This window comes from Myotis nattereri, assembly GCF_964212035.1.
Source record: "Myotis nattereri genome assembly, chromosome: 3".
Taxonomy (NCBI): domain Eukaryota; kingdom Metazoa; phylum Chordata; class Mammalia; order Chiroptera; family Vespertilionidae; genus Myotis; species Myotis nattereri.
Genome location: NC_138077.1, coordinates 213,307,658 through 213,321,013, shown reverse-complemented (window position 1 = coordinate 213,321,013; position 13,356 = coordinate 213,307,658). Strand labels below are relative to the sequence as shown.

Here is a 13,356-nt window from a genome sequence, read left to right as displayed (position 1 = left end):
TAATGTGATTGAATTGTTAGTTGTGCACAAAAACTGTGTTGGTAACAGGTAATTAAAGTCTGGTTTTGTACCTAAATAAAAGCGGCTCTCCACGGAGTCAGGAGTGGCTGTTCAGTCACAGGGAGTCTGCTGTTCAAGAACTGAATTGTGATTTCTCGGAGATGTCAGTTTCACTTACTAGAGCTCCTTTGTTTTGCAGAGATCATGATGCAGCCGTCCTTTTGGATTTCTTTTTAATAATGTGTGACCCTTCACCTTTGATCCCCTGACCTGCATTACCTTGGTAACCATTTCATTTTTTAATTTAATTTCATTTTTTAATTTTGGTGTGCAAGCTGTAACATTTCATCTCTCAAAGTGTAACATGCTGATTTTCTCAAATAGAGAGATCCCTTTGAGCGATAAATTTGCAAAATGCTGTCTTCATTTTCTGTATTAAAATTCATTTCAGTTTTTAAAATAAAGTGTAATCTGTGTTTTCATCCTTTTAAAATTTTAGTTTAATGAGTACATTTCCCCATACAGTATATCTCCGTTTCTATTTGTATTTTGCAATAGCTAAATTAACTTGTGGTTCACGCAGACACCTCTCTCTCTTTCTGACACCTCTCTATTTCTCTCTTTCACACCGACGCGCATCATATCTCTCTCTCTCTCTCTCTCTCTCTCTCTCTCTCTCTCTCTCTCTCTCACACACACACACACACACACACACACACAGACACACACACACACACACACACACACCAGGCTCCACAATCCCTCCCCTCCCACATGCACACCCTCATCTCACCCTCCCACCCCCCATTTTTTGCAGATTAATTTCTGTTTCTTTCAAAAACTGGCAACTTGAATTTATTACCCTTAGCTGCCACATTCTAGCACCTCAGATTACATTTTGTATTTTCAAGTATTACTAGGAGAAAAAGTTTAGTCCTTTAATTCCATGTATGGGAGATAAGAAAGTTGTCTCATTTCCAAAATTCACCTTTCTCCTCTTTTAATATTTTATTTATTTATTTGAGGCATGAGTTCAGAATAAGCACATTTTATTAACATGATCAAAAGTGTCCTTTTGTCTCTGCTGAAGCCTGGCCAGTCAGCTGTGATGATCGTATACCAGATTGCTTGATGCCATATGCTAGTTTGGGACTGTTTTTCAGACGATGCATTTTTTATTGTATTCTTCTTTTTAGCAAATTGTTATTCCTAAGCAAAACAAACCAACATCTAAAAACAAATGTCAAACTTGAGTTTATTCCTTGAACTGGCAAGATATTTGTGAGAAATCATGTCCTTAAGAAAAATGGTGTGAGATCTCATCGCATGGTCTACTGAAGCACAGATTATTTTTTAAGTGTCTCATTATTTTATTCTCTAACATTTAACGCTGATGCTTTAATTGCACACAGCTGACGCTGCGAAATGAGCACTGAAATGGATGTAAGTCCTCTCTGAGCGTTGTTGTTACCTATAAAAGTTTATGTCATTCATTAGAGCCACAAATTAAAGTTAGTTGTAGTGAGCTGCTCATTGGAGAGTGGAACTCGCATGAACTTTCTTCAGGCTCACCAGCTGGTTTTTGTCTGTAACACATACGTACCTGGAAAGCTGCCTTTGGCCTACTGGGTGTCTTTCCACAGAATCGCAAAATGCTAGAGCTGAGGAATGCAAAGAAGGTAAAACATCCTGTGATCATAAAGCCAGAGAAAACATGGAGTAAATGTCCCAATAGTTAGGAGCAGCTTCTTACCAAGCCTTGCATCTTAAGGATCATTTTAATGAAAATGCTTTCAGTGTTGTGTGGAACGTTTCTCCATCCCATCCTCTACTCGTGCCTCCCATGCCATATGCTTCCAGCCCCAGGCGTGCTGTCAGCTCGGAGCCTGTTGAACAGAGACTCGCCGGGCTGGAGGGCTGTGCACCGGGGTCGCTCCGCTCCTCTCGCTTAAGCTGCCCTGCGCCGCCCGGCCCCGAGGGTGAGCTGGCTGGTGGTCCCCAGAGTCACAGCTCCCTGTTGACACAATCAGGGCTTCCTCACACCTCCTCTGTGGGCTCCCGTGTCCCCTAGAGAGTGTCTAATACAGCGGTTCTCAACCTTCCCAATGCCACGACCCTTTAATACAGCTCCTCATGTTGTGGTGACCCCCGATTTCATTGTTACAGATTGAACATAATGAAAGCACAGTGATTAATCACAAAAACAATATGTAATTATATATGTGTTTTCCGATGGTCTTAGGCGACCCCTGTGAAAGGGTCGTTCAACCTCCAAAGGGGTCACGACCCCACAGGTTGAGAACCGCTAGTCTAATATTTTATTCAGAGGTCCGTCCAGTAGGAGCTGGAGGTACAGAAGAGAATTTTTTAAATTTATTTTGATGTTTTAGTTTGCAGTTAGGTCAGATTTTCTTTTAACGTTTTCTGCTTAATAGTACATTGTAAGTTAATCTAATTTTCTAAGAGAGCCTGGGTATAGACATGCTACTTCTTTTCAGTGATCATTGCTTATGTGGTTAGTATTTAGGGATTCTAGTGGGTTAGGCATGTGGATGTGGCTTTTGTGAGCAGGATCCAAGGAGAAAACCCTGGGTCCCTGGTCGCCTCTGGGGTCTTTTCAGGCAGCCACACCGAGCTGAACACTCAGGCGGAAGGGCTCCACAGACCTGCATGTGGCTCTTGGAAACAGGGAATTGGTTGTTTGGCGTCCTGGGCAAGGTTTGGTAAGCATTCCATTGGTTCTGCGTTAGGGGCACCCTCTGTGCGTGTGGATAGTGTGTCTCCTACTTGCTTTGTAGGCCTGAGGGCGGGACCCCAGAAGAGGTGCTTTTGAACTTCAGGGCGCCCTGTGGCTGTGCTGAGGGCAGCTGCAGTCCTGCTGAGAGGCCGTGGGGGCGAGCCTGTGGGGAAGGGCCAGGAGCATGGCCGGGCCCTGGCAGAGATCTGACTCAGACAGACTCCCTCCCCTCTCAGTGCCTCAGTTTCCTCCTCTTTAAAATGGGGATGATAATAGTACTCACTCTGGGGGCCAAGGGGAGGGTGAGGTGAGCTGAGGGGTAAAGTACTTTGCGTGGCCTGCGGGCAGTGGCTGTGGCCTCCCGGCCAGGCCCTCTCACCAGCAGCCCAGCAGGAAGGGGCTGGCAGGGAAGTGGCGTTCTGGGGGAACAGAAGGTTACACTTTAAAGACTTCCCCGTTAGTCTCTGCCACTGTCTGGGAGCTGGTGTGCTTCTGTAGAGAGGAGCTGCATGGTTCCTGGTGGTGACGCGCCTCTAGGAGAGGCCATGTTCAGGTGCAGAGAGGTAGATCTGGGCTCCTACCCTTTTGGGAAGGAAAGTTTAGATGATCAAGACTTCCTTAACCTGGTGCTGATAGAGGCTTTTGTGTTGGCTGTTTTGGGCTGTGTAGACTCGGGAAAAGGGACCCGTGGGAGACCCCAAGTCGGCACTGCTCGTTCCTTTTGGCTCAGTAAGCTGTCTCCCTAGCTCTCAAGGCGTCAGGAAGCCTTGACCTGATTAAAGATTTTTACCCAGAGGCCTTAGCGCTTCCTCCTGCTAGATCACATGTCCTTCCAAGTGCTTCACTGTTTTAATGATCCAAGTTTATTTGGCAGTAGGCCTTGTGTTAACCCCGTGTGCACCTGAGAACACTGATGTGCAGATGGGTAAGTCAGCTCTCGCAGGCCACGCCCCTAGTGAAGTGCAGACCAGGCCTGAAATCCGGGCCACCTTTCTCCCGGCATCTGCCGCCTGACACCTGGCAACCCTGTTGCACCGACAAGCAGTGGTTCCACTACCGTCCCCCCTCCCTCAGCACGCAGACTTCGTGGGGCCTCCAGCAGGCTGCCACCAGCACCACCTCCAGGAAGGCTGTCATCCTTGTGGCACTTGTAGGGACTCCACGGCAGCGGCTTCCTCAGTTGTGGCCGCACATCCAGGGTCGCATGTATAGCCTTGAACTACAGAGCACCGGCCCCATCCAGTCTCGGCCGAGAATCACTGACCGATAGGACAGGAAGACAGGAAGTGCATGTTATAAACAAGATCTGTGCTTCCAGAACGTGGGCCTGTGCTGTTCATTCTGTAGTTAGCGACATTGTAACCTAACACGGTCCTCCGTGGGCAGGGTTAGTAATTCAGACACCATAACCTGCACCCTGTCTGTGGCAAAGTCTCAGAATGTGGTCTCTTGTAAGTGGGCATTTGACCCCCCACAAAAACCAGGCTAGAAACGAGTCCTGTGCCAAGTGAAGGTAGGGAACCACACTGCTTCCTCCTTCCTGCTTTTACCTTTCTTTTCCCACCTTCTCTTTTTTTTTTATCCTCACCTGAGAATATTTTTCCATTTATTTTCAGAGTGGAGAAGATGGGGGGAAGGGGGAAGAGAGAAACATCAATGTGAGAGAGAGACATCGATTGGTTGACTCCTGCATGCGCCCTGACTGGGGCCTGGGGTCGAACCTGTAACCCAGGTATGAGCCCTTGACCAGAATCATACCTGAGACCCTTCGATGTGCAGGCTGTCGCTCTAACCACAGAGCAACGCATGCCAGGGCCTCCCCCTCCCCCTTTAACTCAGTTACTTTTTCATCCCTTCATCTTCTCTCAACTCCTCCTCCTCTCCTTCCTTGTTTTCTCTTTGTCCTTCTATCTAGCACATGCTTGTGGGCATATCAGTCATCAGACAGGAAAGTAAATCTTCCCAGGGGCCCAGCATAGAGTAGGTGTTCAAATAGATGTTTCTTGATTGTCAGAACTTGCCTTTTAAAGGAGCAGGCACTGCCCCTCTCAGTGGTCAGGTTGTTTGTGAATGTCTTTCGTAACATGGGTGGTGATCTTGAACATGTAGATGATTTCGCATGACGGATTTAGATGGTTTGAGAAATGCCAGTCACCAGCCCTGAATAGGACAGAGTTGGGCAAAGGACAGACTGGACTGTTCTCGAGGCACCCTCTCAGGCTTGTAGAGTACCTGCGGCATAGCCTGAGAGCTGGAAGCTCCAAGGTCATGGGTCGGACCCCACCTCTTGGTGATGAGGAACCTGCTCCTGAGGGGAGAACCCTCCCTTAAGGCTGCTCAGGGCACCACCTCCTGCTGTCACATTAACTGAGGGCAGCAGAGCAAAAGCTGTGACACCAGTGTCCCCGAGAGATGACAGGGACATAGAGTCACTGTCCTGCACGGCTCCCTCTCATGTCCCTCCCGTGAGCAAGTGCCAGATCCCGAGCGAGCAGGCCCGGCAGCAGAGGGAAACGTCCCCCGGTGTTTGTGCTGTGATGCCCCTGGGCACGGTGCTGGTGGCCACCGAGCTGCTGTGTGACTCACCTCAGAATCACGGCCTGAGCCAGGCTTGCACACCCACCTGTGGATTAGCTCAGAGCCACGGGGGAGTCGACAGCGCATCTGCTGCCCCCAGTTGTGACCTTCAGCTCGAGCACCAGCCGCCCTCGGCCTCCTGCGCTGACCCCTCTGAGGGTTTCCCTCCTCCCAGCCCTCAGTCTCCCAACAGGCCTAGGCCGGTCCCTGCCTTTGGCATCTGTCACGCACGAGGACTGGCGGGAAGGCCGAGTTCTGCGAGCGAGGCCGTTGCTCTGGGTTTCTCTCACCTGTCAGTGCTCGCACATAGTAGACACTCAGCAAACGTTCCTCTGCCTCCCGTGCTCATTAGCACAGGTAATTAAGAACAGGAGCGGATAGGCTGCACGGATCTGCGCAGAGATATACCTGTAATTAAAGTTTTAATTAAAGAAACACCAGACCAGGCAGATGGTTCTTATCCCCGCATCTTGTAAACCAAACAGCCCCGGCTTTTCCCTCTTGCAAACTAGCAAAGCAGCGAGCAGCGACACTCTGGGGGGCTCCTGCAGGGAGGGGTGCTCCATTAACTAGCCATAATCTAATTTTGGGAGCACTCTGTGTGATGCCAAATCCAGGGGTGATCCTTGCAGTTTGAAATGGAAAGACGATACATCAACATTATGCCCCAACCAAAGCTCTTAAGCCTCTAGTCAAGGGCACTGCCAGGCCAGCTGGGATATCACAAGGCGTGTGGTTTGCTAGGTCACAAGAGCTGACAGAGTGTTATTTAGGCTCCTCAGCTAATGCAGGTTCAATTAGGGCCCAGCCTGCGTTTCCAGGTTTCCCACCGAACAGCAGTGCGGTGCTGAGAGGGACGGGCCAGCCGGCTCACGCAGGTCCTCCGCGATGTCTGTGTCACTGTGACCTTAATCACCAGCCAAGTGCAGAGTTTAAAAAACAAGCACAGGATAAGAGAGACAGCGCATCCCTCCCGAGGCCCTTCCCCCGTGCGCCACGGGGCCCTGCTGCTCACCTCAGGGGGCCCCTCGGCCCCTTCTTCCCTTCAGGGCCCTTGACTCAGCCCCGCTCAGGGTGTGGCCTTCAGTGCAGGTGGGCAGTCACGCGGATGCTCAGCAGCTGCCTGTGTGCTGCCCCTTGCACCTCACTCCCGGGTGTTCTCTGATGGATCCGGTGCCGAAGGGGTGATTGTTGATTCACTGGGAAACAGCTCGGGTGAGAGTCAGGAGAGTGAGTGACTGATCTTCCCCTTTTATTTGAAAGGAGGCAGGCCTCTCACTGCAAAAGAGTCCTTGTTACACTGGGACACACATAAGTTACCTTCAGGTTAAAGACCTTGTCCCCAGACCGCAGAGCCTGGGAGTGTGGTCACCGCCTTAACGCCCCGTAAATCAGCTCAGTTGTCCCGCAGGAGCGCCGGGCCACGCACCTGGGGTGACGGGCAGACGGAACGTTCTTACACCTCCTGCTCGGGCAGACTTCCCCGACGGGGCAAGATGGTCTTTGTTTCTAGAAGTCAGTTCCGTATCAGCTCCTCTGCGTAAGCAGTCTGTCAGGGCCCAGGAGGCTCTCTGCCAGGCTCTGCCCGGCTGGCCCAGAGAGAGCTGGCCTTTCACAGGTGAACTTGAACCCGCGACACATCAAGTCGGTGTCTTCTCTCATTAGGTCAGAGCCCTGAACGGGGAGCTTTTGAGCCCACAGCACAGTGTTAGGTTGTGGGGAGTTTCTTGTGAGGTGACCTGGTCGGCGGCTATGCCTCCCTTCAGGGCAGCACATGAACACCAGCAGCGGGGCCGCGCGGGTGGGGTGGGGTGGAGTCCTCGCTCTCTCTAGTGGGTCTGAGGGAAGCTTGACTTCCCTGCTGTCTGTGGGATGATGGGCGGGTGGTGAGTATTCTCCCACCTCACGGTGACTCAGCTCAAACCCGTGTTCACCTGTCCAGGAAGTAGCTACTGAACTCGAGCACCAGCCCTGTCCTGGGTACCAGGACCTAAGCCGGACAGATGAGGCACTGCCCCTCCAAGAGGGTGGGGCGGGGAGGTCCAGAGACAGAAATCAAGTACTAGGAATGGAGTCATTCTCTGCCCCGGTGAGCTTGGTAACGCATTCCCTCCTGAGCTCTGCACAGGCAGGTGCACTTGCCCAGGGTCACCCCGCCATCGAGCGGTGCTGGGGCACACCGGCCAGCCCCCCGCCTCCATGTTTCATGCCCCTAAACACCAGGCTGTTTTGTGTCTGTTAAAAAGCGGCCTAGTCTGTGAGTTCCTAAGTAGACAAAGGGATAAATGCCAGATGGCAGTAAATATGGCAGAGCAATGAAGCCAGGTGAACTTTATAGAGGGTTGTAGCTGCTTAAATGTCCTGAGGGTGCAGATGCTGCTTTAGAGGGACTTGAACAGGGGTCTCGCTTGGATTTGAAGGACATGGCACCGTGGGTATCTGAGGAAAGAGTGTTCCCAGCAGAGGGAACAGCAAGGCCCCGGCCCCCAGGGGTGGGGTGGGGTTGGCAATAGCAAAGTGAGGCGAGGAGAACAGGAAGGGGCCAGTGTGGGTGGTGGGAGGAGGAGCCGAGGTAGTGGGCCCCTGGGTCATGGGAAGGTCTTCGATGTCCCTGAATGAGAAGGGAAGCATCTGAGCAGGAAACGGCGTGACTCAAAGGGTCGCTGTGCACGCAGCACGGAGAGGAGTCCAGGGCAGGGGTTGCAACGACGGCCTCGGGGCCAAAGTCAGCCTGTGGCCTGCTTTTATGCGGCCAGCAAACTCAGATGCTTGTTACGTTTTCCAGTTGTTAAAAAAAAAGATGAATAATATTTTGTGGCACATGAAAACGGTACAGAATTAAAAAGTCCCTGTCCATTTCAGTTCCTGCTTTATGGAATGGGGCCACGCTCCTTCACTCACCTACCGTCTGAGCTGCTTTTGCGCTGTAAGCCAAGTGGAGTAGTTATGACAGAGACCATCTGGCCCGCAGAGCCCTAACTATTCTCTGTCTGGCCCTTTAAGAGGAGTTTGCTGCTCCCTGGTGTAGGGATAGGGGTGGGGCGAGGAGACCATCCTTGCAAGGGCAGAGGGTGCCGGACCTGCGGAGGGAGTGGTCAGAGGCTGATGTGCCTCAGAGAGCGAGCAGATAGGCCAGGTGCAAACGAGGCGGCGGGGTGGTGCCCTGGTTCTGCACTGACCCCTGGAGGGATGGGACCCTGAGGACGCTGCAGGCTGGGGAAAGGCTGAGAAAGAGCCACAGTTGTGCTGTGGACGTGTTAGCTCTGCCTGCCACGTGGAGGTGTTGACATGGCAGCCACGCAACCTGAGTGTGACGTGGAGAGGAGGGCCTAGACTTGAGCTACGCTGTCGCGTTTCCAGCATGCAGCACGCTCGTCCCTCACGCTCCCAGAGGTGGAGCCCTGGAGGGTGTGAGTGGATGGGAGAGAAGTGCCTGCAGGGGCAGGGCTGTCCAGTGTTAAGAGGCAGGAGAAGGAAGCAAAAAAGGATGAGAAGGGACAGCAGAGGAGGGGGAGCCTGGGGGGTGGGTGTCAGGTGCAGCTCAAGGTCACTAAGAGTCAGACTGAGAACTGACCATGGATCTGGCAGCCCGGAGGTCACTCGTGACATTGGTGAGGTGCAGAGGACAAAAGCCCGGTTCCAGCTGCTTCACGCGGAAGCGAGGACAGGAAGGGGAGCCGGGGCTTGAGGTGCTGCTTGCTAGAGGCGGAGGGGGCGCTTTGGTTTGTTCTGATGAAGGGCAGATTCGTCTGCTTCATGTCGAGGCGAGGGCAGTGCTGTCCAATAGAAGCATAGTCTAGGCCACAGGTGTAATTTTTAATGTTCTAGTAGCCATGCTTCAAGAAAGCATAAAGAATCAAACCAAATTAATTTTAATATATTTTATCTAACCCAATATATCTAAAGTATCATGTGGACATGTAATCAATATAAAATTATTGAGGTATTTTACATTTATTTTGTACAAAGCCTTGAGCTCCAGTATGGGTCTTCACTTGCACACATCTTACTTCACACTAGACACATTTCCAATGCTCAATAGCCGTGTGGCTCGCGGGCTTTGGGGATGACGGTGGAGGTGAGTCCAAGGTCGTCGGAGGGGAGAGGGTCAAGGATCAGAGAGGCCAAGGTTTATAAAGATTTTCTATGTGGACCTGAAGCCACTGATGACTCCTGGTGAGAGGAACAGGGATGGAGAGGCAGGAGGGGAGGCCATGGCTTCTGCAGGGCCGGTGCATCATGGGCACTGCTGTGACCTTCTGCCCACCAAGCAGTACTTCCCGACCCTGACCCTCTCCCCACTTCTCCAAGCATCTGCCAGGTTCTGCCTCATTAAAGTGGCACCTCCTTGGAATCATGGGTTTGGGGCGATTTCAGGGTCAGATTTCAGGACAAAAGGACATAGTTTTGACAGGATCTTCCAAAAATGACACCTTTTCACTTGGGGTTTCACTTGTATCCAGAAGACCGTTCATTGAAACACCGATGAAAACACCAACGCAGTGTGAGCAGCTCACCGCGTTGTGTCCCTCAGGAGAAAGTGCCCTTCAGATCCCTGTTTTTATTTGTCGCATCTTAGATTCCTGTCTTTATTTTGGCAGAAGCCTCCCCTTCTCGGAGTTGTACGTAGCTCAGCAGTCCTGCGTGTGTGAGTCCTGGCAGACGCCGCGTGCGGTAGCTAGCTCTGAGGCTGTCACACAGACCCCGCTCACAAACCCGCCGGCCCTCCCAGGGCTGAGAGGCGGGCATGGTCACCCTGGACCAGGGGTCCTCAAACTACGGCCCGCGGGCCACATGCAAATACAAATATTGTATTTGTCCCCGTTTTGTTTTTTTACTTCAAAATAAGATATGTGCAGTGTGCATAGGAATTTGTTCATAGTTTTTTTTTTAAACTATAGTCCGGCCCTCCAACGGTCTGAGGGACAGCGAACTGGCCCCCTGTTTAAAAAGTTTGAGGACCCCTGCCCTGGACCATGCGGAGAAAGTATATCTATTTTGATCCACACTGTGTCTTTAAAGGTTAATGAAAATCGACATGGGGTCAGGACGCTGTTTTTTACGTTGTCATCAGGAGGAGGAGCCGGGGCAGCACACGCGGCGACCCTGCCGCGCTCCCAGCACCGACCCCATGAGCACCTTTATCAAGTTCAAACGACTTTAGGTTCCCTTCAGTTCGTTTCCTGCTGTATTAAGATGAACCAAAAAATGGCCCCAGATCCTGCCCGCCCCATATTTAGAAGAGCCCCTCAGGGCCATGTGTTTCTGAGCCTCCTGCTCTTGGATGACTTCCGCGTTGGGGGAGTGATGAGCTAGTGTCACAGGCGTGAGAGCTGGGCCGTCTGTGTGGTCAGCGTCCAGACTGGTCGCCCCTGGGAGCTCACTGGCTGTGCGCGTTGAAATAGATTGTCCTTCTCGCACCCTTGCAGCCACATGCAGGAGACTCGGAGACACCGCTTGGTAATAGTGAAGGCTCACTCGTGACACAAGTTTTCCTGAGCTCTCTTTGTTCTAATTAAAGTGTTTCCATCTGATGGCGAAGAGTATGAATACCAAACACTGGAAATTAAGCAAGAAATTAAAAGAGCATTAATGGCTTTATTGCCATTTGTTTTGAGGTTTTTCTCCCCACTGAGAGGTGTTTTGCTTATAGTCACTCCTCCTCACATAAATCTTTATGACATCAGAATGGATCCCAGCACAAGAAGAGCCATTTTATGTTGCCACTTGTAAATTATAAGACATTATGTAAAAGAGCCAAAGTATTAGCTTTTCGAAAGCATTGTGAACATAATCACTTAATTTGGTGCCTGCACAATCCCAGCTTCTTTGGAAGCGAAGGTCAGCGTGTCCAGGAGACTAGTGAGCGCGGTGACATTTGCTCGGTGTTTTTTATTTAGATCTGGGTCACTAGCAGATTTTCCTTATAATTGTTGCCTCAAAAACGCCAAAGTATTACAACATTTAAGCTTGTAATTTATTCCTTCAGAAATTTACTGCTGAAACTTCACCTTTAGCCAGCATAGCCCAGTCACCTTCACCAAGACAGATGCGTGGCTACAGGAGGCCGGCCCCTGCCCCGTCCTCAGGGGACACAGGCTGGGTGCTCGCCCTCTCTGCGTGCTCTGTGTGGGCGTCTGGATGTGCCGTTACCAAGTATTTGTGAGTTAGTATTCATTAGCCCCGAAGCTCCATTCCTGGGTGTAGATGTAGGTGAAGGTAGAGAAACACCAAACCGCCCAGGCCATCATGGTCAGACACAACCACCAGCCTCCCCTGCCTCCCCCACCCGGAAGCGGGCGCTCAGTTCCAACCTTTCGCACACTCTGTCGTCTCCGCCCGCTCTTCCTCCAGCTCTGCTCTGCCTGGCAGGCAGCTTGTCAGGCAGCCCAGGGCTCATTTCTCAGCTTCTCTCTGCTCAGCCTGTCCTGTTGGTTCTCCCTCACACGGCACTGCTTTCCTCAGCCGGCGTGGCCCTTGCCCTGCACACTGTAACTGACCTCTTTCTGGGGGTCTTTAATCCACTCAGCTGGGAGCTCCTTGGGGCAGGTGCGGGGCCTCACCTATTTCTGTTTCCCTGGAGCCCAGCCCAGCCTCTGTTCTTCGTGGTTGTGGGGCATGGATGGGGTGGGTGAATGGGGGACGTGGCACAAATGAGGGAAGGATAACGTACCTTCCAGCCAAAAACGTAAACTGAATAACTGTTTTTGGGGAAGAGAATGAATATTGTTTTTGTTTATACAGGTCTTAAAATTTTGGTGGCAGAGAGCAAATGTGCAAAGAGTAATGGAAAACCAGTCAGAAGCTGCTGATCCGCAGAGATGATCGCATTTTATGAAAAAATGTAATTTACATTTGATCACCTTGAAACCTTCAGTTTGTTGTTTGTTGTTCTGGTGTCTTAATGAACTACTTCATTAATTGAATAGCTCCTAGGGAAGTAGGTCACAAATGTCATGACGAGGACTTTCCTTGTAAGTAGCCCCGCTCTTCTTGCAGTGCGTCCTTGTAGTACCACCTTCTAGCTCACGGGTGGGGGTGACTGGCACTGAGCACTGGACATATATGCCCAAGGACGATCGTTCTGTCACTTAACTTGATCCACTGAAATTCAGTAGTCATGCTGATGGTTAGCCATTTCGAGGGTAGAAATGAGTCCTGAACTGGGCATCCCTCCCAGCATGCTCTCAACTTGCCCTGTACGACTCGTCAGCACAGCGTTCAGTGTTTTGCCCCAAATTATTCCCTTTGTGGCTTTTCCTCCAGGAGTACCTCAGCGGGGGAGGTACCGAGAGGCGGGTTAGGAAGGGCCGGTCTTTTCAGGCTCCCTCCCAGCGTGCATTAGGGTAGTTCTGCGGCTGCTGTGGAGTCACCTGTAGCGTGCTAGCATCACAGATAATTAGGGAACACTAGGCCCTTTCCTCTGCGGTATCCCTTTAAATACTGTATTTTCCAACCCGTGAAACTGGCCTAGGAAGTAACGACTGGAAGTGCTGGGGATGAAATGTGAGAGGTCGCCCTTAGTCCTGTGTGCTGCGCAGTCTGTAGCAGGGGACGCTCTGAGGCGCGGTGTTCTGGCACATCAGTGTGTCATCTGATTAGAGAGCCCACGGTGCACACTCCCCGGGGACGCTGTTAGAAAAACCAAACCAAAACTTAAGGAGTTTGCTGAATAAGTCTGTAAAAATTACTATCAAATTAGTGTTCATTGAACCTTAACCTCGATCATCTCTGAATCTTTAATTTTTAATTTGATCCTTTAAAAAGTTTTGTGGCCTTATAAAGATACAATGTACAACCCAATAAAATTATGCTGTAATAACTTTGTAATGATTGCAAAAAAGCCGATTAGAAAAGTCCCATTTTGAGTTCTTGTAGGAAGAAGTCAGATATGTGGGTAGATATGTCATGGTGTGTGGGGTACGTATATGCATGTACATATGTTTAACGTGTACTTCAGTTTAATGTGTACTTCGTTTTGCCTTTATCCAGATTTCTCTTCTCTCTGCCTCTGGAAATGGGGCAAATTTTCTTCAGTTAAA

The 13,356-nt window shown here is 50.8% G+C and overlaps 1 protein-coding gene across 12 annotated transcripts in view; it reads left to right on the top strand.

Annotated features, from left to right (window-relative positions):
• The window catches only part of CAMTA1 (calmodulin binding transcription activator 1), a 675,715-nt gene that overhangs the window by 76,884 nt on the left and 585,475 nt on the right, over positions 1–13,356 (top strand). For 2 of the 12 annotated variants that reach the window (XR_013995633.1, XR_013995634.1), the window contains exon 4: positions 200–283. The exons of 7 other annotated variants lie outside the window; for them this stretch is intronic. Coding sequence is in view for 1 of the 5 variants with exons in the window: in XM_081085442.1 (XP_080941568.1) it covers positions 200–208 (9 nt within the window). In the remaining 4 variants the exon portion in view is untranslated. Of the gene's footprint in view, positions 1–199; positions 490–12,058; positions 13,165–13,356 lie in introns of those variants that run through there. 3 more of the 12 variants (XR_013995635.1, XR_013995636.1, XM_081085442.1) reach the window with 3 other exon arrangements.